At 46.1% G+C, this 23,354-nt stretch overlaps 1 protein-coding gene across 1 annotated transcript in view; it reads left to right on the forward strand.

Moving 5' to 3' along the window:
- The window catches only part of LOC122943770 (torsin-1A-interacting protein 1-like), a 179,981-nt gene that overhangs the window by 141,118 nt on the left and 15,509 nt on the right, over positions 1-23,354 (forward strand). The window contains exon 23 of the mRNA XM_044301790.1: positions 11,482-11,505. Within this exon, the coding sequence (XP_044157725.1) occupies positions 11,482-11,505 (24 nt within the window). The remainder of the gene's footprint in view (positions 1-11,481; positions 11,506-23,354) is intronic.

Consider the following 23,354-nt stretch of genomic DNA (forward strand, 5'->3'; position numbering starts at 1 on the left):
CCACTGGAGCCCCGTGCCGGTGAACTTGTCTGGTATACCCCAGAGCGATTTGAGCACGTGATTCCTGATTTTGTAGGCCAACCAGGAATCCAGATTTCCACAGTGGGCTTCACTGAATATGACTTTTTTTTGTCATTTTTTTCAGTGACCAACTGGTAAATCTAATGGTGGAGCAGACGAACATGTACACCCAACAGTTCTTTGCTCAACAACCGGGATCCTTTTTGGCTAGGCCCGGTGGCTGGACGCCGGTCAGTGCAGCCGAGATGAGGACATTTTGGGGCCTCGTGCTGCATAAGGGCCTAGTCAAGAAACCTAGTGTCAGGCATTACTGGAGTGGGGACATCCTCTACCAGACCCCACTTTACAGTACGGCCATGACACGTTACCGGTTTGAGGCCATCCGGAAATTCAGATAATGCAGCATGTCCCCCCCCCCCCCCCCCCCCCCCCGAGGTGATCCTGTCTATAACCTTCTGTACAAAATCAGGCCGGTTATCGATCACTTTGGGGCCAAATTTGTACAGGCCTATGTACCTGGAAGGGAGGTCGCGGTTGATGAGTCTCTCATTGCGTTCAAGGAGAGACTCATTTTCTGCCAGTATGTTCCCTCAAAGCAGGCGAGGTATGGCGTGAAGCTGTGCAAACTTTGTGAGAGTACCTCAGGGTACACTTACAAGTTTTGTGTGTACGAGGGGCGAGATTCCCGTATTCAACCCCCAGAATGTCCCCCCACTCTGGGTTTTAGCGGGAAACTTGTGTGGGACCTTATGCACCCACTGCTAGATAAGGGTTACCACCTTTACGTGGATAACTTTTTTATACTAGTATCCCCTTGTTCCAGTCCCTCGCCGCCAGATCCACGTCCGCTTGTGAGACCGTGCGGAAAAATCTACGCGGCCTCCCTGCCCACCCCCTCCAGGTACCTATCCCCAGGGGTGAGACCCGTGCCCTTACCACTGGAAACCTGTTGCTGGTCAGATATAAGGACAAGAGGGATGTCCTTCTATTGTCCACAATTCATGGTAACGGCATCACCCCTGTCCCTGTGCGAGGTACCGCGGCAACGGTCCTCAAGCCCGATTGTATCGTCGACTACAATCGGTATATGGGAGGAGTTGATTTCTCTGATCAAGTCCTCAAGCCATATAATGCTATGCGCAAAACCCGGGCATGGTACAAAAAAGTTGTGGTCTACTTGGTGGAGGTTGCCATGTACAACTCTTTTGTGCTGTCCCGGAGCGCTGGCAACACAGGGACATTCCTTCAGTTCTATGAGGCAGTCCTCAAGGCCCTGATCTTTTCAGACCGGGAAAGAGCAGGCCGGAGTACCTCGGGAACTGGAGGCGCCCGGATCGTCCCTGGCCAACACTTTCCATGTGTGGTCCCCCATACTGGAAAGAAGGGACGAACCCAAAAAAGGTGCAGTGTGTCACAGGAGGGGGATACGGAAGGACACCACTACTCAATGTGACACATGCCCCAATTATCCGGGCCTCTGCATTATTGGTTGCTTCAGGGAGTACTACACTTCCATGGAGTACTAAATTGATATCCCAATTTAGCCACTGACATCGGATAAAAAAAAACTATGGTTCTCAGACTTGAGACACCCCAAAAAATTGTAAAAACTAAAATAATGTAAAAAAAAGGTAATAATCTCCTCTATAAAAATACCCCATGACCTAACCCCCCAGATTACATAACAAAAGGTTTAATAGCAAGCGATCAAAAAGTCATATAGCCCCCAAAATAGTGCCATAAAACCGTCCCCTCATCCCGCAAAAAATGAGCCCCTACTAGGGCTGCAGTAAACGAATATTTTTGTAATCGAGTATTCTATCGATTATATTTCTTGATTCATCGAGTAATCTAATAAGAAAAAGCTACTTAAAATAACGTACGTAATTAGGTATGTATAAAGTTATTGGTTTGAAGGGGTTAATAACTTTATACATGCCTAATGCCAAGGTGCTTCCATTAACCCCTCCAAACCAATAACTTTATACATGCCCATTGGGTTTGGAGGGGTTAATGGAAGCACCTTGGCATTAGGCATGTATAAAGTTATTGGTTTGAAGAGGTTAATGAAAGCACCTTGGAGGTTAATGAAAGCACCATCTGCCTCCCCCCAGCCTCTGATCTGCTTGCCCCCAGCCTCTGATCTGGCTCCCCCCAGCCTCTGATCTGCCTCCCCCCCAGCCTCTGATCTGCCTCCCCCCCAGCCTCTGATCTGCCTCCCCCCCAGCCTCTGATCTGCCTCCCCCCCAGCCTCTGATCTGCCTCCCCCTAGCCTCTGATCTGCCTCCCCCCCTCCCCCCAGCCTCTGATCTGCCTCCCCCCAGCCTCTGATCTGCCTGCCCCCCTCCCCCCAGCCTCTGATCTGCCTGCCCCCTCTGGTAACGCAACCCCCCTCCCTCCCCAGTATTAATCATTGGTGGCAGTGGCCACAGGGTCCCCCTCCTCCCCCCGGTCGCTCCTTCTTCTGTCTGTGCGGCGGATTGCTAATGCTTACAGCATTAGCAATGCACCGCACAGACCTATGAGAAGGAGCGACCGCCGGCCACAGCGCACGTGAGTATAATGCGCTGCTCTCTGCTCACTAACATACCATGGCAGCCAGGACTTCAGTAGCGTCCTGGCTGCCATGGTAACCGATCGGAGCCCCAGCATTACACTGCTGGGGCTCCGATCGGAACTGACACTGCCACCAATGATGGGGGGAGGAGGGGGACCCTGTGGGATATGGCCGGCACAGTCATTGGTAGCGCAGTAAGGTAAAGGATCCCAGCAGACGTGTCTTGAGCTTATGCAGGTTTATTTGTCAAAATAACATTTGTCAAAGGACGCGTTTCGGCTATATTGCAGCCTTTTTCCAACAGAATATCCATCATGCAGCACAGGTTTATATACACCCAAAATGCCAGGGATAGGGTACCGCCCCGTGACATCAGCCCCAAAAGGGGGTGGTACATAGGAGGTAACCAAAGAGTAACAAAAAAATATACATTTTGTATTCAACAAAAGAAAACCATGTATAACGGCAACACTACGTGTTATTTTTACATACAAAACAATATAGATACCATCTTAGCTGAGAGATTCTTCAATGAGTAGATGATGTCTAAAAAAATAATAATAATAATATATATTAGATCACCGGATTAGACAGTAAAAGTGTATTGATTAGCATGGGATCCTAAATATGTGTAATTTCATAATCCCTATTTAAACCTCTAGGATATAGGGTGTCAAGGGTATGGATCCAATAGGCCTCTCGGCGTAACAATAGCTTCTTCACATCACCTCCCCTTCGTGGTCTCACTACCCGTTCTATCACCTGAAATTTTAATTGAGCAACAGTGTGTTTACATTTTTCAAAGTGGGAGGGAATCGGAAGCAATAGGTTCTTGGTCCTAATAGTGGACTTGTGCTTCCCAATGCGGTCTCTAATAGTTTGCATGGTCTCACCAATATATAAAAGCCCACAGGGACATTTAATTAAGTACACTACATTAGTAGACTCACAAGTGAAAAATCCATTCACTGGGTATATACGTCCAGTATGTGGGTGGTAAATATTAGATCCCTTGATTATATTTGAGCACTGAAAACAGTGCAGACAGGGGAACGTGCCCTTCCGCTGTGTAGCTAGTACGCTCTGCTTGAGTATGCCTCTGGGGCTCCCCACATCAGCGCGCACTAACTTATCTTTATAGCTCGGGTTTTTCTTATTGCAAATAAGCGGGGGATTTTTGAATTCTTCAATCTGGGGGTATGCTCTCCCCAACAGAGACCAGTGCTTCCTCACAACATTGTCCAATTTATAATTAAAAGGGTGGTATTTATGGACCAGGGCCACTCGCGGGGTATCTGTTTTGTCAGGTCTAGGTTTGTCTAAATCACTCATAGTTTTTTTCAAGGTTAATGGGGGATAACCTCTCTCCTCAAACCTCCTAGTCATTTCCTCAAACCTGAGACCCCGTATAGAGGGGTCTGAGACAATACGTCTCACTCTCTGGTACTGGGACTTAGGGATTGCCCTTTTCAGGGAGTGAGGATGAGCACTGGAAAAGTGGAGGATACTGTTCCTGTCTGTCTCTTTTCTAAATATGTCTGTAGAGAGATTACCATTAGGATCCTTAATTACCCTTGTGTCTAGGAAACTCACAGTTTGGCTATCACACGTAAGTATGAATTGTAAACCAGCACATGCATGGTTCAGATGTGAAAGGAAGAGGTCAAGGGTCTCACGTGGCCCCGCCCATATGCAAAAAACATCGTCAATAAATCTTTTCCATAATAAAATGTGGTTATGATACCACTCAGTGTTGTATACAAATGTATCTTCGAATTTTGACATATATGCATTTGCATAGGGCGGAGCCACGTTCGACCCCATCGCGGTCCCCCGCCTCTGCAGATAATAGGTATCTTCAAACAAAAAATAATTTTCATACAGGACGAGATGAAGGAGTTGTACAAAAAAATCACATTCGATAGGAGAGTAATTACTCTTTTCTAAGAACGACTGTACAGCCTGTATACCCCCACTGTGTTCAATAGAGGTATACAGGCTGACCACGTCAATGGTCACCAACAAACTCTCGGGTGGAATAGGTCCTAATTGTGCTATAGTGCTGAGAAAATGTTGTGTATCTGCCAAAAAGGATGGAATATCCTTTATTAAAGGTGTAAGAATCTTCTCCAGCACTATAGCCAATGGTGATAAGACAGATCCCACCGAGGCCACAATGGGGCGTCCAGGGGGGTCAATTAAAGTTTTGTGGACCTTTGGGAGCACATAGAAAACCGGTGTTATTGGTGTATGGTTGATCAAAAAGGTGTACATATTTTTATCAAAAATGCCCAATTTGGCAAAATGGTCAACAGTCCTCATGATTTTCTCTTTGATATGGAGAACCGGATCCCCATTCAAGGGTTCATATGTGTTAGAGTCCGCAAGCTGCCGCTTAATCTCTGCAACATATCTTGTTTTATCCATGAGGACAATAGCGCCCCCTTTGTCCGCTGGTTTCAAAATTAAGTTCTTATCATCCACCAAAGAGTTAATGGCTGCCCTTTCTTCGTGAGACCCTTGACCTCTTCCTTTCACATCTGAACCATGCATGTGCTGGTTTACAATTCATACTTACGTGTGATAGCCAAACTGTGAGTTTCTTAGACACAAGGGTAATTAAGGATCCTAATGGTAATCTCTCTACAGACATATTTAGAAAAGAGACAGACAGGAACAGTATCCTCCACTTTTCCAGTGCTCATCCTCACTCCCTGAAAAGGGCAATCCCTAAGTCCCAGTACCAGAGAGTGAGACGTATTGTCTCAGACCCCTCTATACGGGGTCTCAGGTTTGAGGAAATGACTAGGAGGTTTGAGGAGAGAGGTTATCCCCCATTAACCTTGAAAAAAACTATGAGTGATTTAGACAAACCTAGACCTGACAAAACAGATACCCCGCGAGTGGCCCTGGTCCATAAATACCACCCTTTTAATTATAAATTGGACAATGTTGTGAGGAAGCACTGGTCTCTGTTGGGGAGAGCATACCCCCAGATTGAAGAATTCAAAAATCCCCCGCTTATTTGCAATAAGAAAAACCCGAGCTATAAAGATAAGTTAGTGCGCGCTGATGTGGGGAGCCCCAGAGGCATACTCAAGCAGAGCGTACTAGCTACACAGCGTTCCCCTGTCTGCACTGTTTTCAGTGCTCAAATATAATCAAGGGATCTAATATTTACCACCCACATACTGGACGTATATACCCAGTGAATGGATTTTTCACTTGTGAGTCTACTAATGTAGTGTACTTAATTAAATGTCCCTGTGGGCTTTTATATATTGGTGAGACCATGCAAACTATTAGAGACCGCATTGGGAAGCACAAGTCCACTATTAGGACCAAGAACCTATTGCTTCCGATTCCCTCCCACTTTGAAAAATGTAAACACACTGTTGCTCAATTAAAATTTCAGGTGATAGAACGGGTAGTGAGACCACGAAGGGGAGGTGATGTGAAGAAGCTATTGTTACGCCGAGAGGCCTATTGGATCCATACCCTTGGCACCCTATATCCTAGAGGTTTAAATAGGGATTATGAAATTACACATATTTAGGATCCCATGCTAATCAATACACTTTTACTGTCTAATCCGGTGATCTAATATATATTATTATTATTATTTTTTTAGACATCATCTACTCATTGAAGAATCTCTCAGCTAAGATGGTATCTATATTGTTTTGTATGTAAAAATAACACGTAGTGTTGCCGTTATACATGGTTTTCTTTTGTTGAATACAAAATGTATATTTTTTTGTTACTCTTTGGTTACCTCCTATGTACCACCCCCTTTTGGGGCTGATGTCACGGGGCGGTACCCTATCCCTGGCATTTTGGGTGTATATAAACCTGTGCTGCATGATGGATATTCTGTTGGAAAAAGGCTGCAATATAGCCGAAACGCGTCCTTTGACAAATGTTATTTTGACAAATAAACCTGCATAAGCTCAAGACACGTCTGCTGGGATCCTTTACCTTATCGCATGTGGAGATTGATCCAGATCCCGCGCGGCGTGCAAACAAGCGAGTGCTGACCAGCTACTTCCACTAATTGGTAGCGCAGTGGCCACAGTCCCTCCCCTCCTCCTCCTACTCCTGTCCTCATTGGTCTTCAGCGGCAGCCGCGCACAGTGGGGAGGGAGAGACTCCCTCCTCCTCCTCAGCTGTGCCGGCCGGCTCAGTCCTGCCTCTCTGGCCTCCGGAGAACACGGAAGCGGTGAGTGAGACGCTTAATTTCACTCCCGCTCTGTGATCACGTGATGTAAACGATTCCTCGATGCAGGGAAACTGTTAATAATCGTTTCAGCCCTAGCCCCTACCTAATACAATCGGCAAAAAATAAATAAAAAAAATTACTTTTAGACTTTAGAGATACAAAAAAAAAAATTTGGGGGTATCAAAAAGGATAATATAGTCTAAAACCGAAATTATTTTAAAAAAGTAGACTTAGGTATCGCCGCGTCCGTAAGAATCTCCTGTATAAAAATACCCCATGACCTAACATTTTTAGCACTTTTCCATTTCAATCCGTTTTTCCGGTAACAAAGCAAGGGTTAACTTGTGGTCGTAAACTGCTGTATCACTAAAAGGCAGGACGCAAAAGGAAAGGACCGACATCATTTCTGGAAGGCCGATTTTGATGGCCTTTTTTATTGACACCATGTCCCTTTTGAAGCCCCTCTGATGCACCCCTAGAGTAAAAACTCCCTAAAAGTGACCCCATCTAAGAAACTATACCCCTCAAGCTATTCAAAACTGATTTTACAAACGTTATTAACCCTTTAGGTGTTCCTCAAAAGTTAATGGCAAATGGAGATGAAATTTCAGAATTTAAATTTTTGGTAACCTTGCCTCACAAAAATATAATATAGAGCAACCAAAAATCATATGTACCCTAAAAATAGTCCCAACAAAACCGCCACCTCATTCCGTAGTTTCCAAAATGGGGTCACTTTTAGGGAGTTTCTACTCCAGGGGTGCATCAGGGGGTTGAAACAGGACACGGTGTAAATAAACCGTTCCATAAAAATCAGCCCTCCAAAAACCACACGGCGCTCCTTTCCCTCTACGCCCCGCCGTGTGGCCGCACAGTAGTGTACAACCACATATGGGGTGTTTCTGTAAACGGCAGAGTCAGGGCAATATACAGTCTTGTTTGGCTGTTAACCCTTGCTTTGTTAGTGTAAAAAATGGGTTAAAATGGAAAATTTGGCAAAAAAGTTAAATTCTCAAATTTTATTCCCATTTGCCAATAACTCTTGTGCAACACCTAAAGGGTTAACGACGTTTGTAAAATCAGTTTTGAATACCTTGAGGGGTGTAGTTTCTAGAATGGGGTGGTTTTTGGGTGGTTTCTATTATGTAAGCCTCGCAAAGGGACTTCAGACCTGAACTGGTCCCTAAAAATTTGGTTTTTGAAAATTTCAGAAACATTTCAAGATTTGCTTTTAAACTTCTAAGCCTTGTAACATCCCCAAAAAATAAAATATCATTCCCAAAATGATCCAAACATGACGTAGACATATGGGGAATGTAAAATAACAACTATTTTTGGAGGTATTACGATGTATTATAGAAGTAGAAAAATTGAAATTTGCAATTTTTTACAAATTTTTGCTAAATTTTGTATTTTTTTTATAAATAAAAATGATTTTTTTTAACTTAATTTTACCAGTGTCATGAAGTACAATATGTGACGAAAAAACATTCTCAGAATGGCCTGGATAAGTCAAAGCGTTTTGAAGTTATCACCACTTAAAGTGACACTGGTCAGATTTGCAAAAAATGGCCTGGTCCTTAAGGTGAAATAAGGCTATGTCCCAAAGTGGTTAAATTTAGCAGCCATATAGTATCTGCTCGTTTAGGCCCCTCGGCTGGACCGTTTTTAATTAAAAAATCCACCATGTTTATCTCTGCAGGATTCTCCTATCCCAATCCCCTCTCTTTGGAGGAGGCTCAACCTCAATGCCAATGAACTTCATTCCTGAGTAGTCACCCCTATGATGACTTTCAATGTTTTTCGCCAAGGGAGTGTCTCTTCCATGTCGCATGTCACCCAAGTGTTTGCCAATTCGCCTACGGAATTCACTGATTGTCTTACCCACATATTCCAAGCCACATTCACATGTTGCTTTGTAGATGACCCCTTTTGACTGGCAATTGATGAAATGTTTAATGGAATATCTCTTTTGGGTGACATTACTCGTGAATTCGCGACCCTGTGTGATATGTGCGCAAGCCACACATCCACTGCAATGATAACATCCCCATACCTGGCGAAGCTACCCCCCTGTCTTTTTGGGTGGGGGGTCACAGAAGTGACTGTGGACCAGCCGATCTCGTAGGCTGCGTCCCCTACGATATGTGATCTGTGGGGTCTTCGAAATCACATCCCTAACACTGGATCTAATTGGACAATCCCCCAATGTTTCGAGATCACCTCTCTGATCTCCTTCGCTGCCCCATTGTACAAACCGGATTCTAAAAAAGTTGGGACACTAAACAAATTGTGAATAAAAACTGAATGCAATGATGTGGAGATGGCAAATGTCAATAGTTTATTTGTAATAGAACGTAGATGACAGATCAAACGTTAAATCCGAGTAAATGTATCATTTTAAAGGAAAAATACGTTGATTCAAATTTTCACTGTGTCAACAAATCCCCAAAAAGTTGGGACAAGTAGCAATAAGAGGCTGGAAAAAGTAAATTTGAGCATAACGAAGAGCTGGAAGACCAATTAACACTAATTAGGTCAATTGGCAACATGATTGGGTATAAAAAGAGCTTCTCAGAGTGGCAGTGTCTCTCAGAAGCCAAGATGGGTAGAGGATCACCAATTCCCACAATGTTGCGCAGAAAGATAGTGGAGCAATATCAGAAAGGTGTTACCCAGCGAAAAATTGCAAAGACTTTGCATCTATCATCATCAACTGTGCATAACATCATCCGAAGATTCAGAGAATCTGGAACAATCTCTGTGCGTAAGGGTCAAGGCCGTAAAACCATACTGGATGCCCGTGATCTCCGGGCCCTTAAACGACACTGCACCACAAACAGGAATGCTACTGTAAAGGAAATCACAGAATGGGCTCAGGAATACTTCCAGAAACCATTGTCAGTGAACACAATCCACCGTGCCATCCGCTGTTGCCAGCTGAAACTCTACAGTGCAAAGAAGCAGCCATTTCTAAGCAAGATCCACAAGCTAAGGCGTTTTCACTGGGCCAGGGATCATTTAAAATGGAGTGTGGCAAAATGGAAGACTGTTCTGTGGTCAGACGAGTCACGATTCTAAGTTCTTTTTGGAAATCCGGGACGCCATGTCATCCGGACCAAAGAGGACAAGGACAACCCAAGTTGTTATCAACGCTCAGTTCAGAAGCCTGCATCTCTGATGGTATGGGGTTGCATGAGTGCGTGTGGCATGGGCAGCTTGCATGTCTGGAAAGGCACCATCAATGCAGAAAAATATATTCAGGTTCTAGAACAACATATGCTCCCATCCAGACGTCATCTCTTTCAGGGAAGACCCTGCATTTTTCAACAAGATAATGCCAGACCACATTCTGCATCAATCACAACATCATGGCTGCGTAGGAGAAGTATCCGGGTACTGAAATGGCCAGTCTGCAGTCCAGATCTTTCACCTATAGAGAACATTTGGCGCATCATAAAGAGGAAGGTGCAACAAAGAAGGCCCAAGACGATTGAACAGTTAGAGGCCTGTATTAGACAAGAATGGGAGAGCATTCCTATTTCTAAACTTGAGAAACTGGTCTCCTCGGTCCCCAGACGTCTGTTGAGTGTTGTAAGAAGAAGGGGAGATGCCACACAGCGGTGAAAATGGCCTTGTCCCAACTTTTTGGGGATTTGTTGACACCATGAAATTCTGATTCAACATATTTTTTCCTTAAAATGGTACATTTTCTCAGTTTAAACTTTTGTTCCGTGATTTATGTTCTATTCTGAATAAAATATTAGAAGTTGGCACCTCCACATCATTGCATTCTGTATTTATACACGATTTGTATAGTGTCCCAACTTTTTTGGAATCCGGTTTGTAGGTGTCTATCAGACATATAGGGTTGGCAATGGCCTGTTCTTTCTTAGGGTGCAAAAGCTCTGTCCGGTTACTTTTGAGGACTCTCTGATATGCTCTTTTCAAGACAGATTCAGGATATCCCCTCTCACGGAACCTCTTCCGTAGTTCACCTGCTTGTTGTTTGAAGTCACCCAGAGATGAACAGTTCCTCCTAACCCTCAGGTACTGCACAACTGGGATTCCCCCCCCTCTTCCAAAAAAAAAAAAAAAAAAAAAGACAGGGAGATGACTTCGCCAGGTATGGGGATGTTATCATTGCAGTGGATGTGTGGCTTGCGCACAAATCACCCAGGGTCGCGAATTGATGAGTAATGTCACCTGAAAGAGATATTCCATTAAACATTTCATCAATTGTCAGTCAAAAGGGGTCTTCTACAAAGCAACATGTGAATGTGGCTTGGAATATGTGGGTAAGACAATCCGTTAATTCGGTAGGCGAATTGGCTAACACTTGGGTGACATGCGACATGGAAGAGACACTCCCTTTTAAAGTTTTTAATACGCCATGTGGCTTAAGTCTGGATAGGTTTTTACTCCTGGATTATGTGAGGATCTACAATGAAAAGGATTATGCCTTAGTCACCCAAACGATCATGGCTTGCAGTGGAGAATACAATGACATGACGGGGGGTGTAGAGGACAGCTATACATGTCGACAGTACGTACCTGGTTTGCAGTCTGTGTGCCCCCCATGGAGAGAAAATCTTTGTTTCAAGATGACCGTAAATGATATAGATTCTTGTATAGATAATGATTGTATGTTCCTTGTCATTAATATGTCCTCCTATCTTTCTAGGCAATTCCTCACCTGGAGCGACCAGTAAGTATTAAAATAAACCCATCTTGTGGGGTCTCGCCGCTTTCTTACTGCTGTAACTATAAAGGAGTCTTCTGCCTTCCGATGTTTCTTCTGCTAACCTTCTTTTCAGGCCTCATGCACATGACAGCAATAAAAATATAACCTGTCCTATTCTTGTCCGTTTTGCGGACAAGAATAGGCAGTTATATTAATGGCTGTCCGTGCCGTTCCGCAAATTGGGGAACGCACACGGACACCATCCGTGTTTTGCGGATCCGCAATTTGCAGACCGCAAAACACAAAACGGTCGTGTGCATGTAGCCTAAAGCTGTTGTCCCGACTAGATGACCCCTTATCGATATGCCACCGGGGGTCCGCTGATAACACCGGTGGACACTGAGGTTGAGCGGACGATTGTACTACTATTGCAGTATTGCATGGGGTCTGTTATATGAATGGACGTCCTTGTAACACATGGTTGCCCTGAGACCATCCAAGTGAAAGCTGTTGGCTTTCCACCCTGGCTAATGGAGGAGAGTTTTGAGTAGAGGACCCTCTATATGATGTCCAGATGTCGTACAGGGGTCGTCTGCTTGGATTAACAGTATTTTGTGTAAGCTTTGCCTGTGCTTAATGCCGCCACACTGTGCTAAAAGACTAACGGCTCCTAGAAGTGATGTCACCAGACTGTCCCTTGTGTATCCCGTACCAAAGGTTCCTGGGCTTTAATCACCAAGTCAGGGCAGATGCCATTGGTAGACGTTAGCTTTTTTACGGCAAAGAGATTAGGGGAGAGGGGTCTTATCTTCAACTGGACCGGTGGTCAGGCATCTGCACAGCTGCCCTACTCGGGGTCAGTAGGACTACTGAAGATAGCTGGGGACCGCTCTCGGCTATCTCTGGTGGCAGGGGTAGACTGTCAACGTAACGTGGCCCTGGAACAAAACGCTACTATTTTGTAGACTGGTCCAAATTGACAGATGACAGGGAAACACAAGTAGAGGGAGCATGCAATACCACAGTGCAGCACTAAATACCGCCCCAGCAGGACCAAATACCACAGTGCAGCACAAAATACCGCCCCAGCAGAACCAAATACCACAGTGCAGCACAAAATACCGCCCCAGCAGAACCAAATACCACAGTGCAGCACAAAATACCGCCCCTGCAGAACCAAATACCACAGTGCAGCACAAAATACCGCCCCAGCAGAACCAAATACCACAGTGCAGCATGAAATACTTCTTGAGCAGAACCATAAGATCATCATGTACCTATCCGACACTCATCTGCCCCCCTGAGAAATTTCCCTGTGGGTTCTATGGCCAGTCCGCCCCTGTCCAGCTGTTGAGTGGAGTTTGAATGGCTGCCATATCACAGTGACTCATGGTGGATGATAATTTAGGTGAATGGTTAAGCTTTTGTGTAACTTTACACCACCTCTTGGCCGACTGACTTTGCTGCAAAATGTTGGAGGACATTGGTATCTCTTAAGCCGCACCCTTGTCAGGTTAGGCACCACGAGTTACTCTTTTTGGTCCCATTGCTTCATAAATATGTCTAAAATTTGATGCAATGTTATGTGGCGGAAATGCCCCAAATTTTGGCCCAATTTCTGCCAACTTCTATCCGCAGTCACATTACGTTACTACAGTACATTAGACGTCCTTTACATTAGTAAATATGGTCCTTCAACCAGTGAGCACAGAAGTGGTCCAATATGATGTCGAGGGCAGAATCTAAGCCATTACTTTGCATCTGGATGAATGAGAGGATGACTAACATGCTGATTGACTGAAGGTGGAAGACGACCGATGCGGGCAAAGGTTAAATGGCATCTGTCAGCAGTTCTGTACCTATGACACTGGCTCACCTGTTACATGTGCACTTGGCAGCTGAAGACATCTGTGTTGGTCCCATGTTCATATGTGCCCGCATTGCTGAGAAAAATGATGTTTTAATATATGCAAATGAGCCTCTAGGAGCAACAGGGGCGTTACCATTACACCTAGAGGCTCTGCTTTCTCTGCAAATGCCGCACCCTCTGCACTTTGACAGGACCAGTTGTGATGGCGTTTTCACAGTGGAGAGGTAGTTGCAGAAAGAGCAGAGCCTCTAGGTGTAATGACAACGCCCCCATTGCTTCTAGAGGCTCATTTGCATATTGTAAACATAATTTTTCTCAGTAATGCGGCACATATGAACATGGGACCAACACAGATGCCTTCAGCTGCCAAGTGCACATGTAACAGGTCAGCCAGTGTCACACGTACAGAACTGCTGACAGATGCCCTTTAGGCTACATTCACATGTCCGCAAATGTTTTGTGGTCCGCAAATTGCATAGAGCAGTGTGCTGCTACTTGTAGTCCTTGTTTGCTTTTGCATTGCAGCCATGGTAGCTGCACCTGATCTCCCTTTCTGTACATTGTTTGGATGTGCTGGTCTTAAGCCTCATTCACGTTTCCATTTTCAGATCTCATGGATTTGGCGTCGTCTGATCCCCAATGACTGCAATGGGGTTTGGCGTCTATCTGGCCGACAGCCGGCATTTGCGCTGGATCCAGCAGATGGATATTTGAAACAGAGATGTGAACGAGGCCTAACTCTCTTTTGAACCTCCCCTGATATGTCTGTTTTAGTAATTACTTGCATCCCGCATTCAATTGTGGTGCATCTATTCTTATGACTCTGTTGTGCCATTCCTTTATTATTCCTGCTAGAAGTTATGAATGAATTACTAGCAGTTTGCAATGAAGGTCCAGATGGATGTTACCAGTCAGGGAGGGAGGTTCTCCCTGCACAATCTGACACTGGCAGCACTGAGTGGATAGTGTTAGACTGTGCAGGGAAAACCCCCCAACTGATAACACTCATCTGGACCTGCTAGCAATTCATGCATAACTTCTAGTAGGAATAATAAAGGAATGGCACAACTGAGTCACAAGAATAGATGCTGCAGAATTGTTATCACATCGGGGATGCAAGTAGTTACTAAAACTGACATGTCAGGGATGGGGACAGGTCCTATTTAAAGGGTTTGTCCAACCCCCACTACAGTCATAGATATGGCTCTGCTTAAGAAACAAAGCCATTGGTGCTCCATTGCAGCACCGAGATTCCTCTCCTCACTGCTTCCGGTCCCCTATGGACTAGATGTGTGACATCTCCACGTGGACTGCAGTAGCCATTCACTGGCTTCAGCAGTCACGTGCCAGGACACGACACCCCTGAGACCAGTAAATGCTATCTTTCATGTAGAAGCAGAGGATCAGATTTTTTAGTTTTTACTATTTTTATGTTTTCATTATGTTATTGTTTAACATTCAATTTGTCGACCCCACCCCCCCCATCCCGACTGCCAAGCCATTTCACCATTTTTTTATTTTTTTATTTTTATTTAACCAGGGTCATACTATCTTAGGGATTGCACAAGTACCCCCAAAAAAGTCTTCTTCGCTCTGTATTTGTGTCAGCTGTTTGTCTGAGTATCTTCACTGCTGCATAATGGCTGCTTGAAATCAGTAGCTAGAGGTTCAAACCAGGGGCGTAAATAGAAGTGACTCGGCCCCATAGCAAATATTGTAAGGGCCCCTCCAGCACGCTTCGCACCTCCCTCCTCCCGTGTAAACCCCACTCCTTTGGCACATTGTAGCGGTATACTGTATATTGTGGGGCACAGTGTAGAGGTATACTGTACATTGTGTGGCACAGTGTATGCTATATGTGTATAACATAAACATATTTCACATGAAAACTTACAGTTACTTGGCTTGACCCTTGGGGATCTCAGACGCCACTTCCACACTTTGGCCGGGGGCTCGGCAGGGCTGATGTTATGTTTCATCCTAATGAGAGAGATTTCATAATAAGGATTTGGAGAAGGGGCAGAGGGATATCAGAGCAGGGAGAGGCTGGTGCTGCTACTAGGGGGGTCAAAAACCCACCATAATGCCCCCCCAGTAGAAATAATTCTCCTTATAATGTGACAATGCAAAAAATACCCCCTTGTAATATCCCCAGTTGAGCTAATGTCCCCATAGTGCCCCCATAATGTGCCAGTATAAAATACCCCTATATAGTGCCCCCAGTAAATTCCCCCATAGTGCTCCTCTCCCCCCTTCCTGCTAGTGCCCCCCATAATGTACCAGTATAAAATGCCCCATATATAGTGCCCCAGTAGATGCCCCTCAGTGTCCGGCCTCTGATAGGCTGCTGGCCTAGTGTCCCCCATAATGCCCCCAATAATGTGCCAGTAAGTGTCCCCATAGATGCCCCCCATCATGTGCCAGTAGCAAGTGCCAAACCCCCCACCCCACATGCTAGTATCAAGTGCCTCTCTCCTCCCCCCCATGTGCCAGTATCATAGTGCCAAACCCACCCATGTCCCAGTATCAAGTGCCAACCCCCCCCCCCCACACACACACACACATATGCCAGTATCAAGTGCCTCCCGCTCCCCCCATGGCAGTAACAGTCGGGTATAAAAAAATAAAATAAACACTTCTACTTACCTCCATGTCAGCGATGTGATGCAGCCTCTTCCTGTGTCCCGCCCTGTATGTCCATATATGGAGTCAGTGCTTGTATTTCAGAAAAGTTTCTGCTGGGATTCGAACCCACGACCTTTTGTATCAGAGGCAAAGCAGCTAACTACAAGACGATAAGAATTGCCTTGCTGCTGACTGAAAAAATAAGACTTCTACTGTTATAACTGGCTAACTGTACATCTATACACATGACAGCTGCCTTTAACACACCCAGCACTGCTATATCTCTATATGACAGCTGTCCCAGCACACTCAGCTCTGCTATATCTCTATATATGACAGCTGCCCCAGCAAACCCAGCTCTGCTACATCTATATATCTCTAAGTATTGCTATACAGTAGATGGATATATAGAGATATAGCAGAGCTGAGTGTGCTGGGGCAGCTGTCATGTGTATAGATGTAGCAGAAGCAGAGCTGGGTGTATTTGGGCAGCTGTCATGTGTATAGATGTAGTAGAGCTGGGGCAGCTGTCATATATAGAGATATAGCAGAGCTGTGTACTGGGACAGCTGTCATAGAGATATAGCAGTGTTGGGGGCAGCTGTCATGTGTATAGATGTACAGTTAGCCAGCTAGAACAGTAGAAGTCTCATATTTGTTCAACCAGTTGCAATGCAGCCTTTATGGCTGTGAGGGTAAATGCTTTGCCACATGTTACATTGGAGGTTGTGGGTTCGAATCCCAGATACATCAGGAGACAGTAAGTGTACACATTAGCGAGGGGGCCTGGTCAGCAGCCGCTGGGGCCCTGAACATTTAAAATCAACAGAAGGTGGTGTAGGGCCCCATAGCCACTGCTATGGTGATCCCTATGCCACTGGTTCAACCCATTAATAATGTCGGCCATTTTGACTGTAAGAATGCAACTTTTTTTTTTTTTGGGGGGGGTTAATTTTTTTGATACCTTTTTTTTTTTTTTTTTTTTTTTTTTTTTTTTTTTTTTTTTTTTTTGCCGTCAATGTAGCCGTTTGGTGCCTTAGTTTTATTCTTCAATGGCACTATTTTAGAGTACATATAACTTATGGACTAAATTTTATTAACCCTTTATTGGGAGGGGAGGTGTGAAAAGAATCCACCAATTATGGTATTTTATAAATTTTTTTACTTATTAAATATTGTGCCGTTCACCTGGCAACATAACTAGCAGGTTACCTGTGTTCTGCAGGTCTGTACAATTATGCTGATCTGGTCCCTTATATGCCCCCCTGGATTTCTGTGAAGACTGCAGTCTTCTTGCATGGGGCCAGATTTCTGAAGTGCTCTAGCTTCTTCTGTGTCCTGTCAGGCCTACATAGTCTCCCCCTTACTGGGCACATAGGGGGTTAATGGCACTGCGCCAGGGAGGCCGAGTGCACCGCTGGGCAATCTCCCGCTCCCCACACCTAGCCACCATGATCCAACCCCTTCTGTGAGCAGTCGTGCTGCAGTGAGAGCGCGCCGCTCCGGAGGGGTTAACCGCCATATGATTCGGCCGATGTTGTTTGCCCACCAGCCGCGGGATGGAGCCCCCGTCCGTTGCCGGGCGGGCGCATTCAGGCACCGCTTCCACCTCTGAGTCCCTTCCGGCAACAGGAATCGTCCCTTCCTGAGCGGCACCTACCGCATTGCCACCCCATTCTGAAGCGGATGCTGGGCGCGCTGCTCTGGAGGGGGTTAACTACCATGCGTTCGGCGGCACCGCATCGGTGTTCCCGTCACTTTGTTTGCCCACCCCGCACTAGTGCCCGCACAGCCCCCGTGGTGCAGCCCACGTCCGTTGCCAGGCGGGCGCTTTTTGCCCGCTGCTCTGGGTCTCTGGGCCGGCAGATGCAGGGGTTAAGCGCAGTTTTTGGTCAATGCCCTAATCGACTGTGCGCAAGGGCCTGCTAGGCCGCAAACTTCGTCCCCAGGTAGGGGGGGGCACTCTGGCACGAAATTCTTCCCGCCCTTCTCTCCCTCCCCCAGACACCTGCTGGGCTTCCTCACTGGTCCTCGTGACAGCCTTAACCCTTTCTGGCCACATTCTTAGGCCGGCACCTGATGATCTGGGGCTCCTCGCCCTAAGTACAGTGCATGAGTGAAGAATGTTTTAACCCCTCCTGCCTGTCATTGAGGTCGGCTTCCTAAGTAAAAAAAAAAAAAAGTATAAAATAATACTAAAGAAAATGTGCGTCCATTCGGATCCCCCTCAGCCGCAGGGCCACCCGGTCCTATCTCGGGTAAGGGGGACTTCTAATGGTTCCCAATCCACCCTTTCGCGTTTTGGTTGATGATTCTCCACATGCGCACTCCATTGCCGGACCGCTGCAGGATCCCAAATCCGTCCTTCAGGGCCAATTGGTTGATGATTCTCCACCTTCGCAATCCAGTGTAGGACAGCTGCAGGATCCCAATCTGTCCTCCGGGGCCGTTTGGTTGATGATTCTCCGCCTGCGCAATGCAGTGACGGTCCACTGCAGGATCCCAATCCGCCCTCTGGGGCCATTTGGTTGATGATTTTCCACATGCGCAATCCGTTGACTGTCCACTGCAGGTTCCCAATCCGCCCTCCGGGGCTGTTCGGTTGATTCTCCACCTGCGCAATGCAGTGACGGTCCACTGCAGGATCCCAAACCGTTTTGGTTGATAATTCTCCACCTACTCAATATTGCGGAGAACCTCTGGAATTCCCAATCTACCCTCCGGGGTCGTTTGGTTGATAATTCTCCACCTTTGTACATCCCGTGGAGGACAGCTGAAGCATTCCAAACCCGTTTTCCGGTCGTTTGGTTGCTAATTCTCAACCTGTGCAATTCAGCGAAGGATCTCTGCAGGATTCCCAATCCGTCCTCCGGGGCCGTTTGGTTGATAATTCTCCACCTGCGCCGTACAGTGAAGAACCTCTGGATTCCCAATCCACCCTCCTGGGTCGTTTGGTTGATGATTCCCCACCTCCGCTATTCCAGTGGGAGGCAACTGGAACTTCCCAATCCACCCTCTGGGTCATTTGGTTCATAATTCTCTGCCGGCGCAGTTTTTTATACAGGACCCCTGTTCTCCATCCGCCCTCCCGAGTAGTTTGGGTGATGATTCTCAACCGGCGCAATTTTATACAGGACCTCTGTTCCCATTCCACCCCCTGGGTGGTTTAGTTGCTAAGCCTCCTCCGGTGCAGTCCGCATCTGCCAGGGGCGAGATTCTGAGGGGCAGACCTGCGTGCTAGCGGACCACAGCAGGTCATCTTCTCCTCGAACATCTCCGCACCCCCTCCCTTCATCCCCGGGTCACGCTCAGGCGCACCCTCTCTCACAGGAGCGGGCCTGTCCGAGAGGGGGGGAGGAGGGGAATCACTGATTCAAACCCTGACATGAATCCGAAGCAATCTCCTAAGATTGCGTCTACGGTGGCCAGCAGCACTTGTCGTAGGCATTACCCTCTTCCTTAGGCAGAGTAATTGCACTACTTGGGATGCAGTACTGACTTTATACATTGTCCCCTGCCATAGGTGGACTAAGTAGAATAACACTGGTTTCGGTGCCGGACGTGTACATTCCTCCTTCTGTAGGTGGTGGAATTGCATCTCCACTGGGTTCAGTACCTGCCGTATTCCATAGCTCCTTCCACAGGTAGCAGGATGACATTATCACTGGTTACAATGTGTGCCGTATGCATTACCCCCTTACTTAGGTGCTAGTTGCACTCCCACAGGGTACAGTTCTCGCCATATGCACTAGTTCTCGCCGTGGGCATTAACCCTCCTTTATAGGTGGGGTATTTTCCCTACCACTGGCCAAGTACTCCGTACGCATTCACCTTCCATAGGTAGGGTGATTGCACGACCTTTGGATATGGTCCGACTGTCGCGCTATACTCCCATAGCCGGAGTGTCACACATCACTGTGCTTCCTGCCTGCCTTCCTCCCTTTTGCAAGTGATCCACTAGCGGGGGAATAACTGAAGATCTTCAGATACGGCAACTTAACAGTCGGTACTCGACGGTGCCCGGTACTCTTACTATAGTGCTATATGAGTGCCGCCAGTGTCTACTGTGGCTATGCTCATTGTTTTCCTTTGGTACTGGTTTTGACCATGATTATAACTCCTCTTGTCTTTCAGGGGGTTTCACTAGCATCACTTGTGTCTTAGAGACTCCCATCTCCATGGGTCTTTATTGTTCCAGTCGGTCATGATATTGTCCGCATCAGTAGTAGTGCGTACACCATTGCACATATATGGGGAGTATGTTCCAACTGGTCGAGTGCTTCACTGTCCGTATTCTCTATCCACCACTCCTCCTTCTCTGGGAGAGTGGTTATGCTGGCGCTCTGGTAGTGGCTACAGCGTGTTTTCCTCCACAGGTGCAGCCTTTCGCTAATGCTTGAGTTCGTGGTCGCTGCAGTGGGACATCCCCTCAGGTAGGGGCCCTACCCTGGCACCAGCTTGACATTTGCTCCCGTTCAGCGCCCTTGCCGGGTGGAGTTATTAAGGTTGTTCTACTTAACCTGGGGCAGTATGGTACTTGGCTTCTGCAGATAGTCTCAGGCCTCCCTCTCAGTTTTTTGCTCTGATGGGGCGAGCACTGGCTATTACTGTAAGAGTGGTGTTGCGTATTCTGTTTCGTTTTTTCGTCAGGTGATGGACTCTTCTACACCTGAAATCCTTGGCTACTTCTTTTTTTTTATTCACAGTAGTTGACTTGAGTGTGTGATCTTCTGATTGCTTGTATAATACATAAGAGTACTTCTCTATTACAGTGTATTGTTGCTGTCACCATGATGCTTTTTCTATTAGGCCCAAGAGAAAGTATTAGATCCGCACACCCTAGATGTTGGGTGCTCGTGAAGGACAAACGTCAATTGATTCACAGAGGAAATCCACGGCACACCATTACAATTGCTTCAATTAATGGTTTTTAATTCATGATAGTTCATACATCAACTTTTTGTTCCATCCAGAGTAATTTATTCAAGCATTATAATTAAGTAGCACAACCCAACGTTTCGGTCGATGTCTACCTTTATCAAGGGATCTGTGACTAAGCCTCTGGCAAGTCCTAATGGACCTTCATTTGCCTCAGCGACCCATCAGTATCCCTCGATCCCAGTGACAAACCCCTTAGATGCCGCAGTGACTATTGACTGTGGTATCTAACAAGCTAAACACCCAGGATTGGAGTAATCTCTGATCCCGGCAGGGTGTCAGCTGTATGGAAGGGATGACGGTGCCAGCGGGTTGCATGAGCGCAGACTACTGCACTTTACAGTTATGGTGCAGAATTCCAAAGGGTTAAAATGATCCGCCATCTTTATTATGCATCATGTGTTTTATTATTAGTCGTTTTATATCGTGTAGAACTGTGGTAGGTCACCATACGGCAGAAAAACGCACTGCAAGTTCTCAGTCAAACTTCATGCCAAATCTGCAGCAAAATCCACCAATTTAACATGCAAATTTTGCTGTGGATTTGCAACAGGGTTCACCCCTCCGCACTGAAAAGACTGGAAAATCCACAGCAGAAATTGACATGCTGCCGGTTTAACAATCCGAACAATAGGGCAGATTATGGGGGGGGGGTTATCAAAACTGGTGTAAAGGAAAACTGGCTTAGTTGTCCATAGCGACCAATCACATTCCACCTTTCATTTTCCAAAGGAGCTCTACCTTAACATATTTTCCCTTATGCCCATGACAGCACCCTTGAGAGAGCCCGCCTCCATCCATGACAGGAAACAGGAAGTTCCGTGGAGAGCTTCTTAAAGAGGGACCCGGCCTTTATCCACCAGTTCCTGTTTCCTATTCTATGGATAGGACTGTTTCTGTGGAGAGCTACAAAGCTTGCAGGGCCCCGTCGGTGTGTTATATCCATAGGGGTTACCTGGTACGGCGTAAGTCTCCACTAGGAGCCGCCTAAAGTCTTGATTTCCACCGTTCCTGGTCCTGGCTGAAGCTGAGGGGAGATCCACATGCAGCCCAGTGGTACCGGGAGGTACCGCTGTCATGCCGGAACCTCCTGGAAAAGGAGAGTGGTCAGCGCACTGGTGACCAGGACAACCACGATACTCTATCAGTATTCCTGGTGGGGTACGGGGGTCAAGCCCTAGCTTTAACCTTACAAAATTCCCTATTCTAAGGGGGCCATTCTGTTTATTTATTCCTAGAATACCAAAAAGAGCCCTAGGAAGGAGACTTCTAAAACACGTGGGAAAGAGTGTGCAACTTGTAGGAAAAAGTTAACCGCCTCCTGACCAAAGTTGCTTTGTCAGCACTATATTAATAAGATGGTAGAAGAAGAGTCCCCATCGTTTATGCAAAGTATCAAGAACATGGTGAAATTCGAAATCACAGATTCTATGAAAGAATTTAAGAAATTCCTTCCATCTCTCCCCCTCCCGGCAAGCAGGCTCATTCTAGTCGCTTCTCAGATTTGGATTCTTCTGAGACTGAGGCAGAACAGGGGGAGATCCGGGGTAGTTCAGATTCATCATCGGAAGAGGAGTCAGTGGGTAAACCATTATTTTCCCATGAGGACACGGACTCCTTGCTTAAGGCCATTAGGGCCACAATGAAGGTGGACGAGTCTAATGAGCAAGACAGTCCAGCAGATTATGTTCGGTGACCTGGGTCATAAAAAAATCAAGGGTTTTTCCTATAAATGAGAACATAAATTCCTAATTAAAAAAGAATGGAAAAGACCAGGCAAAAAATTCTTCATCACAAAAAATGTTAAAAGAAAGTATCCTTTTGATGAAGGGGGAATGCTCTTCCTGGGATAGGCCTCCTAAGATAGATGCTCCTATTGCCAAGATCTCCAAAAAATCTGCCTTACCATTTGAAGATTTAGGAGCTTTAAAAGATTCAATGGACAGAAGAGCTGAGGTATACTTTAAGAACGCCTGGGAAGCCTCTACTCAGGCATTCAAACCTAATATTGCCACTACTTCCATAGCAAGATCCCTTAAATTATTGTTACAGGACCTGGAATCCCACAAAGAAAACAAAACTCCAAGAGAACAATTACTAGAGGTTTTTCCTACAATCATGAAAGCGGTCGACTTTATATCAGATGCCTTAAAACTGAGTGCTAGATCTGCTGCCTTGGCTAATTCCGCAAGAATAGCCGTTTGGTTGAAAGGGTGGTCAGGAGATACAGGATCCAAAAATAAATTATGTGCTATTCCCTGCCAGGGGGATTTCTTATTTGGATCGGTTCTAGACAATTTATTGGAGAAAGCCGCAAACGACAAAAAAGGCTTTCAATCCACCAGACCTACAAAAAAGCGTCAGTTTTTTCGTAAAAACAAGAGGGATTCTGGGCGTTATAAGAGACGGTTCCGTCTAGAGTTCGCCTCTCCCCCACCGG

Source organism: Bufo gargarizans, chromosome 7, assembly GCF_014858855.1.
Source record: "Bufo gargarizans isolate SCDJY-AF-19 chromosome 7, ASM1485885v1, whole genome shotgun sequence".
Classification (NCBI taxonomy): domain Eukaryota; kingdom Metazoa; phylum Chordata; class Amphibia; order Anura; family Bufonidae; genus Bufo; species Bufo gargarizans.